Below are 10,949 nucleotides of genomic sequence, written 5' to 3'. Positions count from 1 at the left end.
CAGAAGGGGGGTGACTCTGGCAGTCTTGAAAGCCATGAGAAAGCATCCTGAAACAAGGGATTTGTTGATGAGGTGGGTGAGGAAAGGAAGGAGTTCAATCGCAATAGACTGAAGAAGAGGGGAGGGGATCGGGTCAAGGGAGCACGTGGTGGGGTGATTCGATGTAACAAGGTCGAGGACCTCGTTAGGGGAGAGGGGAGCAAGATAGGGTAAGATGGGGCATGGAGAAGGGAGGGAGAGCTGTGGGGGAAGAGCTGGAGATGATGGACAGGGACCGGGGGTTCACCAAACTAAATGGTTTTCTCACGTAGGCTAATGGTTTCTAGCTATGTAGAACGTTTTGGTCTTGCTTGTCCAGGTTTTGAAATATCTATCTCCTTTGGGGGTGAGGGCCGAAGTCTCCAAGGTTGATTTCTCATATTTTACTCTCTTCAAGTCTGGACTTGGTTTATAGTGAAAATATAATTTTGCTTGATGTTCCACCAAACTACATTTCTTAACCGTGAAAAAAAAAAGACTGAATTTGTTGAATTGTTCAGAAATCTGTCTAAGCCAAGCTGTGCTAATTTAAGACACAGGGGACAATGAAGAGCACTGAAAGGGACTTTCACTTATTTCTATAAAGTTCATATGAAACAACAGTGGTCAGCAAGTGTGACTTCCTTAAAACTACTACCACAGAAGCGAGCGCATGAAGGAAATTGCGTCCTTTTCCAACAAAAGACAAAAAAAATGTGAGCGTACAAAATGTGATTCATATCAAGAATTTCTGTGGTTCACTTCTCGAGAGATTTATTCATCACGCAGCAGCTCACAGTGGCACACTGTATATTTCTGCCACCTCTGATGAACTCCATTTTCTTTCTGACAGACAGACTGCACTTAGCAAGCTTGAATATTTCATACTTCCCTTCCATTGATATTTCATAGGTTTTCAGACTGGAGAGTGCACCGGCTCACGTCAGTAAAGTGCAGCTTGTTCTGGCACAGGAACAAAAAGGGATGACTCTGCGGTCCAGCTTTCAGTGGCAGTGCATGTAAAACCAACACGACTCATGGAAAATATGTTTTTATTAGTTGCCCTATTGGCTGTGTGTAGGGGGTAAATGTGGGTTTGGGTACGCATTTAACAATTCATGTTTCCTTTTTGTGAAGTAGTGCAGCTCTTCACCACAAGCTCTTCACCTTAAAGTGCGAGCCTGTGTTGGAATGAACCGACAGGAACTAGAAACGTCAGCAGAGTCTCTTCCTCTGCAGACTGTGTGTACAGCCTGGTGTGGTTGCACTTCTCATTTCATATAAAAAAGCGATTTTTATAAATCAGCAAAAACGCTGTGACTAAATACCAAGTAAATAGTGGGGAAATGTAAAAAAAAAAAAAAAGGATTAAAAATAAATCAGTGGTGGAAGAAATAGAAGTACCATTTATGTTAAAGTAGCCTATTACATTAAAAGTGAAAGTCCTGCATTCAAACTCCTACTGAAATCAAAGTACATAAGTATTATCAGCAAAATGTACTTAAAGTATAAACTAATTCTGCAGAAAACAGGCCTTTGTCAATGACACACTATATTAGCTTGTTAATACTGATGCATCCAATAGAAAGTAGAATTTTACTGCTGTAGATGCTTCAGATAGTTTAACTACATTAACTTAAGTCAGGAAGCAGAGTGGCCACATTAGATTGACAGTTTCCAGCCAATATAAACAGCCCAAATCATAACCTTGCCTGAAACACGTGCATGTGCAATAGAAAATACTTAATCATACAAAGTTTCAATTTCACTTCAAATAACACAGGAAGACATGTGAGATCAATATTGCAACCCACAAAGTGTGCTGTCAGACAACAAATACAAATTCTCATTTCAATGACAATCTTCTCGTCTTGTTTACTTAGGTTATATCTTGGCATATATTATTGGCATTAGTATTATATTGAGACTATTTTATATTCAGTCAAAACAGTAACTTTAAATACAATGCTAGAGTAAATCCACTTTATCTCTTTATACATTTAAAACACAGAAGTTATGTAGACTAGAGTGTCTTCCACATAAACCACTCTGCGTCGTAAGTGACCCACTGCTTCAGGCTGACTTGATGGAGCAGGTCAAAAGGCTACGCATTACTTTCATTTGATATTTTGAGGATTGTTCTGTGGTTGATTCCCTCCACAGCATGGTCGAGACGAGAAGTTCCCATATTATTCAGTTCACATTGTGTTCAAATACATGAAAATAAGAGAAAAAACAAGAATGATGTTTTGAAAACGCATGTGATTAATTTGGGTGACTTTGTTTTTTTTGGCCTCAGAAGGTGAGCAATAACAATAATGACACCTGCAGAAAGACTGATTTATTTAACTTGACTGAAAACAAATCAAACTAAATGTTTGATGATGTCTTTTCACACCACCTGTGTTGACGAACTAATACGTTTTTTTAACAGCCCTTGCCTCTCATTTTGGTGTGCTGAGGTAAGTGTGAAAAGAAAGAGGGACCGGAGAGTCGATGTGACCACAAGAGACTCTTCGAAAGTTTCCAGCCCCGAAAAGACAAGTTTTCCTGTGACAGTGAAGGTGGTTTTTCTCTTACTGGAACCATCAGCATGTATGTTTCAAGTATTTGGACAAACCATAAAGTGAGCACCCAAAATGTTGAAACATAATAATTCCTCATTGCACATTAAAGGTGTGTTTGGGAACAACTACAGCAAGTAGGTAGGCCAAATCTGAACCTGGAAGAAAGTCAAACACGGATTTTGTTTTACACCTGTGTGATTATCTGAATGCTCTTGATTCTTGTCCTGTCGGACGTCGTTCCGGACGACAAATGTCGCACCATTTCCATATCTTAGCAAATATAACTGATTGAATACAATCGACCGCTTCCTGGCTTAAGAGGGTTGTCTGGCAACCGCAGGGTCAACGGTTCAATCCTCGACTGGGACGTGCCACGTGTCGAAGTGTCCCTGAGCAAGACACTGAACCCCCGGCTCCCCGGGCGCCTGTCATTGGCAGCCCACTGCTCCCTATACACAGGGATGGGTCAAATGCAGAGGTCAATGTATATGTATATGACAATAAAAAGGGGGGGGGGTTTCTATATTATCATTACAGAAAGGAAGGTTGGCAAAATACAAAATGAATAACCAATTTGATTGATGAGAATGATCCTTTACACTATTTGAATAAACAGCCAATGTCTCAGTTTGGCCTAACTATACTTTAGATCTTAAATAGACAATTCATTTTTTTACTTGGGTAAGTTGTCACTTTTAGTATGACCTCTAATGGGCCATTTGTCTATTAAATGTTCATTTTGTGGCACACCATTGCTTATAAGAGATTTAAGGTTACACAATTTGTGATGGCTTGTGAAATGCAAAGTATTTTCTAAGCCTGACCTCTACTGTTTAAAATGGAAAACTACATCCAATGGTTGCTTTGAGATGTTTGCAGCTGAACCTCCAGATAAAAACAATTATCTTTAATCAGAGCAGATATTTGTTATTTTTACCAAAAATACTACACACAAAAAAAATCTGAATATTCTGTTCTTTGCAATATTGAAATGTCTTGAATATGCGCATGTGAATCAGTCACTTTTATGCGTTTCATTGTGACATGCAGTCGACATGCAGCCGTACCACGACAGCAACAGATGACCTGCGTCATGCATGTTTAGGTTCCGCGGTGTCGTCTTTGCTCAGCTGGTGTTTCTCCACACTTGTGTTTAACAGAGCAGGATCCCACCACAGTTACCATAGAAACTCCAGGGCCTGGCACCAGCTGAGCCGAGAGGGGAGTTCATTTAGGAAGGATTCACACATGCAAGGAAACAGAGATCATAGCACAGATGTTGTGATCAAATATTAGACATTTGATAGTTGAGAGTATAAAAACAATGTTTTATTGATTCATACGTAGTTCACAAAACACAGGAAGGTAAAAAAATGTATTTTGTTTTGCAGATTTGTCAATTTATGTTTGTGTGTGATCACCAGAATACATCAAGTGTTGTAATAGTAATTTATTACATTGATATAACACTACAGATGGACAATCATGGCAAATCTGTATGTTTTCAAATGTGTGTTTGATCATATCCCTTAATATATCCGCATAGTACACATCTACATAATGCAGTGTCTCATGCACTGACAGTAAAAGGTTGGAAACTTTGTTGAGGAATGTCTTGGGTCACAATGTCTGTACATTTGCACCCTATATCTCAGCGATGGCGGGCAGCATGCAAGCTCGCACACGCGCCTCCCTCCACGCTGACCTGCAGTCAGAGAGCCACTGGGAGATGAGGGATTGTTTGATGGTTGGACTCTGTCGCTCCCCCTCTCCCACTCTGTCTGCTGGGCTCCCTCTACTGGTCTCCAACCTAGAGAAGCTGTGCTTTGGGGAGGTGTTTGGAGTAGATGTGTTAGTGCTGGGGTGTAACTCAGGGCAGCTGCTCTTGCGCTGGCGTAGGATGTCTGGACTTGAAGCACGGGGGATGCTGTGAGCTCTGGAGCGAGCCTGGCCCTCCCATACACTCCCATGTTGCCTTATAAACCTTCCTTCAACAAATGCCCCCCTCACACCTCCTGACAGGTTGTTCTGGTGTCCATAAAGATACTCCAGAGGGTCGGAGTTGCCAAACATCAGCTCGCCATTCAGTTTTATCTCCTTTCCCGGCTGCATGTCGGTGGCGTGTGCTTCGTCTGTAGGGTTGAATACAAAGGTGGTAGATGTTGTCCCACTGAGCCTTGACAGCCTCAGCCTCTGGTGCACGGCGTCCAGCTGCAGAGTGCGGATGTTGTCAGGGGAGATGTGCCTGGCGGGGAAGGTGGGGCTGGCCAGGTGGCAGATGGAGCGGAGGTAGTCTTCTGAGGAGACGACCTGGCCATGGCCAGCGATGTGGAGTGTGTTGGCCTCATTTAAATCCCTCACCGTCTCCTCGGTGCCCTCTCTGATTGTGGGCAGCAGGAGTCTTCTCTTGGACAGCAGTCTGGACCGCGGCCGCATAGCTGAGAGAAAGACAAGGAGGAAAGACGTCATGTTTTGAGCCAAAATGTTTAGGCACCTACATACAGTCATGTACAGTATATGAGCAGTTTTACAGTGAATTCATTGGATATTTTGAGGTTTTTATTGCAAAAGCAAGACACAATAACTTGATGTGGTAATACCAGTGGACTATGACGGGCTGATCGTTTTAGTGATCATATTGAAATGATGAAATTATTTGACCAGGTACAATAAAGGCTGTGGCTGCCAGATTCTGCTTCATTAGAAAACCATTTATATCACCACATCGATGTACTGTCCACCCAACAAAACATTATTTGATTCAACAGCATTTCTGAGAGTAATAATTGAGGAGAACATATTAATACAGTGCTGTGTATCCAATAGACAGACACATTTTTTTAATTTATTGAGCATAGAGTTTATTTTCAAGGGTCCTGATGTTGTACTTGTACCTCATCAGACTGTTTTTACAATGACATCATTTTGCTGCTTCATCTGGACAAATAACTTGTAAGCGTATGGCGTTTCAAAACACAACCATCTCTTTTAGCCCCTAACTCAATCAAACCGAAATCACATATAAGCCTTCCTCTTCTCCTCTTCCCCATTTCAGACTCCATCCCCTGCTTACTCTGGAGTTGCAGTGTAAACAGCCCAAAATACAAACAATCCCAGCAATGAGCAGCAAGAGGCAACATAAATAGATGACTCTTTTAAATTCCATTTCTGTCATGTAAAGCCACAGAATGTGTCAGCTTATATTTTGTTATGTAGCCCCATATTGTTACAACCCTGAGTGTAGCCCACAATATATTTTCGTCTTAACCACGATGCCAAAAATAGTGCAAGCCCAACCAAACTGCCAGCCTCTCCCAGTTTCTTCCAAGGTGTAACCATTGCTAAATTTAGACCACACCTTCGGTATACAACAGCTAAAAATGGTTCCAAGGCAGCAGCTCTGTGCTGAAGCACAGAATAGCCACCCTGTGTATTTTCAGCTCATGCATTTTAGAAATTATGGAAGCGTCTTCAGCACAATTTGCTCTCTCACTCACCTTTTTCCTTGTCTCGTCCAGTTGATCTGCCTTCCTTTCTCTGCTCTAATATCAGTCTGCAGCCTTTTTGCAGCTGAATCTGGTTTTTATTTACGATGCTGTATCTCCAGCCAGCGTTGTCGCTCCAACTGTCTCTGACCAGAGGCAGCAGCCGAATGCAGATTTATCTTTTCCCCACATCTCTCCTCCCTCCCTCCCTCCCTCCCTCCCTCCCAAGCTTACTTTAGGTTTGCCCTCCTTCCCTGGCTCTAAAAATAGACTCACCATCCATTTCCTTAGCCCAAGCACCATCATTGGCCGACTGTATTGATGGAGAGAAAAAAACAGAGGCAGAGGAGAAAGAGGGAGAAGAGAGAGAGAGAGAGAGAGAGAGAGAGAGAGAGAGAGAGACATGGAGAGAGATACATGGAGAGAGAAATGAGGATGATGAGTGACAGAGGCAGAAAGGAGAACAAAACATAAAAAGAGAGGGTGGAAAAGAGATGGGGGTTTATTTTGGTTCATTTTTCTGAGACATGCTAAAGAATGACTAACTGTATGTTGTTTGTTATACATATTGTGGAGCTTTTGTAAACATGTTTGACATTAGTTGTGTAAAGCATGTAACATGCGTCACAATTTGATATGCATGTGAGAGCTTTGCACATGTGTGTGTGTGTGTGTGTGTGTGTGTGTGTGTGTGTGTGTGTGTGACAGTAACTGCAGTTCAAATACATTAAGACTTAAATCCCACACTGACAATTTCTGGGTAATGGCACATTCAAAAGGAACGAATAACAAAGCAGATCTTTTTATAATTATTTCCCAAGCTCAGATTTGGATTGCTCTTTCAAACTGTATTGATTTACTTTCCATGGAGAAGCTTGTTTATTTGACACGTGACATACGATGGTGTGAGGGCATGCAACATTTTGGGAGATTCAGTCATGGTGTTCTTAAAAAAAGGTCTTACTATTTGTAATAATTCATTTCACAAGGGTTCATTTAAGAATTCGATTTTTGACGATTTGACAAACGGCATTTGTTAGATATTTGTGTAGTTACATTTTGAATATAATTTAAAGAAAGCAACAAAAAATAGAAGTTAGTTTGGTGGAGAGAACTACTATTGGATACATATTTCACAATGAGCAGTCATGATGCATTTCTATAGTAGGTTAATACTTGTTAAAGCCATTTTACATCAAATACACAGATATTCTTAGCAACTCTATTACTTCATTGGTACATGTCATATTTATGATGTGACAATATTTGATCGGGTATATATGTGTGCCTGCTCACCAGAAGATTCAGCTGTCAGTCTTATGGAGTGGCGTGTAAGTGTGTGTGTGCGTGTGTGTGTGTGTGTGTGTGTGTGTGTGTGAAGAATTAGTGTAGCAGATTTGAAAGTTATAGTAAACAGTAAAAAAAAGAAATATCCAAATACCTTATGACTGGGATTATAATGTTGACACGTATGTTATAATTTCAAAGATGATTGGACGTGCAGAACGTAAAAGAATAATACAATAAAAGAGAAAATATTTGTGTGTTTAAACTGTATGATGACACTTTGTTTTCATGTCTTCATGGCTGAGAGCAATGACATTCTTTCCTGGAATAAAATGGTTGAACTTTGAACGTGCATGTTTGCTGTTGAATAAGGTCAGTCAGAAAGCTGCTGGCTGGGTCAACTGAGGCTGAACACTGAGGCGACATGGAAGCTGTGATCGGACTGTTTGTGTTGATACTCGGAGTCTCTCACAGTGAGCTGTTTCACTTTTTTAATAAATTGACACATTTCATGCAGCAGGATCAAACATATACAGTTCGACATCATCTTCATTGATGTGCTCTGCAGTGCAACCACTGACCCACGCTGGGACCAAATTCATACAAGAATCATGACACATAGAATAACTGAAGATAATTAAACATGTTTTTTTCTTCTTTGATCTTCAATTGACTGTCATAGATCTATTATGTTGAAACAAACTGAAAGCTTGATATGATTTACGAAGATAAACTTAAGCTTCAAGATGCAAGATTTATTTCATTTTCACTCAATTACTGGACAAAAAAAGGAGGATTGCAAATTCAGTTATAAAGCTAATGCTGATAATGCTCAGTCACAATTACAACATTATGTTTAGCATTAAATACATTGTATTCAATAACTTAGTGTACTGTAAAGCAGAGGGAAGTTTGTGCATGAGTTCTTGGTGAAATGTTTTGTGGTCACATCTATCTTTTGCAATATAGAACATGTTCCTGTCTGCATACAGTAACAATTCAACCACACATTTATATTTTTTGTTTTAAAAAATGAACAGATTCAGATATTTGTATTTATATTTTTCTCTACCTTGTTTTTAAAACATTTTATTTAAACTAATTAAACCTAATTAATATTTCATTCATGTTCTTTATAAATCCAGTGAACCCTTATTTCCACAATAAATGTTCATGAAAACTGCTTGAAAGACCAAAATATAGATTTTATTACATTGTACTGACATTTCATTGCTGCTACACAATGTTTACCTTCACAGGAAACACTAAGACATCATGGTTTTATGGCTGCACCATTATTTAGACTTATATGGTGCATCAGAACTTGTCATGTGATATATTGATCTTTATATTTTTCCTTTTTATTATTTCCAGGTGTGGAAACCTACTGTGATGGCAGACAGAACGGAGCTCAGTGTTATGGAGCTTTGGGAGGAACTGTGGTCCTCCAGCTGATGAACAACGCCTCAGAAACACATAAATACCAATGGTTGAACAAAAATACAGTAATACTGGAAGGGAGAATGAATAACATTACGTCTAATCTGATAGAAAACAGATCATTCTTTACTCCCAGTGATGGAACATTTAGGATCAATAATGTGAGCAGGACTGATGGTGGTGAATATAGACTTATAACCTTTGATTCAGATGGAACTCAATCAGAGAACAGGGTTCTACAGATGACCATTCAAGGTAAATAACTATTTATGACATGCATCTCATATTCTACGTGCTGTATATCTGTATCCATGTCTGGACTGCTCTGTATGAGAAACTCTACAGAATGATGAAGATTATGTCAATATGAAAAGTCATCTGAGTGTGTTTCCTTCAGCTCCTGTGTCCTCTGTCCTGCTGGTCTCTGAGTGTCTGTCCCAGGGAGAGATGAAGGTGTCCTGCTCCTCTCAGGGAGCGGACAGTCCTCAGTACAGCTGGACTCTGGATGATCACACTCTGACAGGCTCTGAGCTCCTCTCTGGAAACACCAAGACAAACAGCATCACTCTGAAACAACACGTCTCAGGAAAACTGGTCTGCTCGGTCAAGAATAAAGTCAGTAGTGACTTAACAGAAGTGAAGATATCTACCTGTGGTGAGTGAGAGCATGAGAAGACAAAAGTCTGATGTTAAGATACTAATGATTAACTGAACATCAGTCATTGATCTCTGTCTTTCCCAGGCTTCATATTCATTAACTGCAACTCACCCAATGGGACGCACATATCACAGTGGGGGGTTTGCAGCCAATAATACCCTGTGTATTGAGCCAACAACCGCTTCCAGACTATTTAAACTGACACATTTCATGCAGCAGGATCAAACATATACAGTAACAACTCAACCACACATTTTTCTTTTTTGTTTAAAAAAATAACGGATTCAGATATTTGTATTTATATTTTTCTCTACCTTGTTTTAAAAACATTTTATTTAAACTAATTTAACCTGATTAATATTTCACTCATGTTCTTTATAAATCCAGTGAACCCTTATTTCTACATAAAATGTTCATGAAAGCTGATTGAAAGACAAAAATATAGATTTTATTACATTGTACTGACATTTCATTGCAGCTACACAATGTTTATCTTCACAGGAAACACTAAGACATCATGGTTTTATGGCTGCACCATTACTCAGACTTATACGGTGCATCAGAACTTGCCATGTGATATATTGATTTTTAAACTTTTCCTTATTATTATTTCCAGGTGTGGAAACCTACTGTGATGGCAGAAAGAACAGAGCTCAGTGTTATGGCCCTTTGGGAGGAACTGTGGTCCTCCAGCTGATGACCAAAGCCTCAGAAACACATAGATACCAATGGTTGAGCAAAACAACATTAATACTGTATGTGAGAAGGAATATCATTCTGTCTAATCGGATAGAAAACAGATCATTCTTTACTCCCAGTAATGGAACATTTAGGATCAATAAACTGAGCAGGACTGATGGTGGTGAATATAGACTTATAACCTTTGATTCAGATGGAAGTCACTTAGAGAACAGGGTTCTACAGTTGACCATTCAAGGTAAATAACTATTTATTACATGCATCTCATATTCTACGTGCTGTATATCTGTATCCATGTCTGGACTGCTCTGTATGAGAAACTCTACAGAATGATGAAGATTATGTCAATATGAAAAGTCATCTGAGTGTGTTTCCTTCAGCTCCTGTGTCCTCTGTCCTGCTGGTCTCTGAGTGTCTGTCCCAGGGAGAGATGAAGGTGTCCTGCTCCTCTCAGGGAGCGGAGAGTCCTCAGTACAGCTGGACTCTGGATGATCACACTCTGACAGGCTCTGAGCTCCTCTCTGGAAACACTGAGACAAACAGCATCATTCTGAAACAACACGTCTCAGGAAAACTGGTCTGCTCGGTCAAGAATAAAGTCAGTAGTGTCTTAAAAGAGGTGCAGATATCTACCTGTGGTGAGTGAAAGCATGAGTAGACAAAAGTCTGATGTTAACGATACTAATGATTAACTGAACATCAGTCATTGATCTCTGTCTTTCCCAGGCTACATATTCATTAACTGCACCACACACACACACACACACACACACACACACACACACACACACACAC

General features: G+C 40.0%; 1 protein-coding gene across 1 annotated transcript; it reads right to left on the bottom strand.

The window, feature by feature from the left end:
• Positions 1 to 3,816: 3,816 nt before the first annotated feature.
• LOC116389438 (uncharacterized) lies at positions 3,817 to 6,244 on the bottom strand. The gene is made up of 2 exons (XM_031858119.1): positions 6,083 to 6,244; positions 3,817 to 5,023 (listed from the first exon to the last, which is right to left on the bottom strand). The coding sequence occupies exon 2, from the start codon at positions 5,019 to 5,021 to the stop codon at positions 4,230 to 4,232; it is 792 nt and encodes a 263-aa protein (XP_031713979.1). The 5' UTR covers positions 5,022 to 5,023; positions 6,083 to 6,244; the 3' UTR covers positions 3,817 to 4,229.
• Positions 6,245 to 10,949: the final 4,705 nt, after the last annotated feature.

The sequence above is a fragment of the Anarrhichthys ocellatus genome, unplaced genomic scaffold (assembly GCF_004355925.1).
Source record: "Anarrhichthys ocellatus isolate YVR2014 unplaced genomic scaffold, GSC_Weel_1.0 scaffold19, whole genome shotgun sequence".
Taxonomy (NCBI): Eukaryota; Metazoa; Chordata; class Actinopteri; order Perciformes; family Anarhichadidae; genus Anarrhichthys; species Anarrhichthys ocellatus.
The sequence above is the reverse complement of the archived record's forward strand: the minus strand, read 5'-3'. Positions and strand labels throughout refer to the sequence as shown.

Excerpts from the sequence above, each read along its gene's own strand:
- LOC116389438 (XM_031858119.1), bottom strand. The coding sequence starts at position 5,021 with ATGCGGCCGCGGTCCAGACTGCTGTCCAAGAGAAGACTCCTGCTGCCC.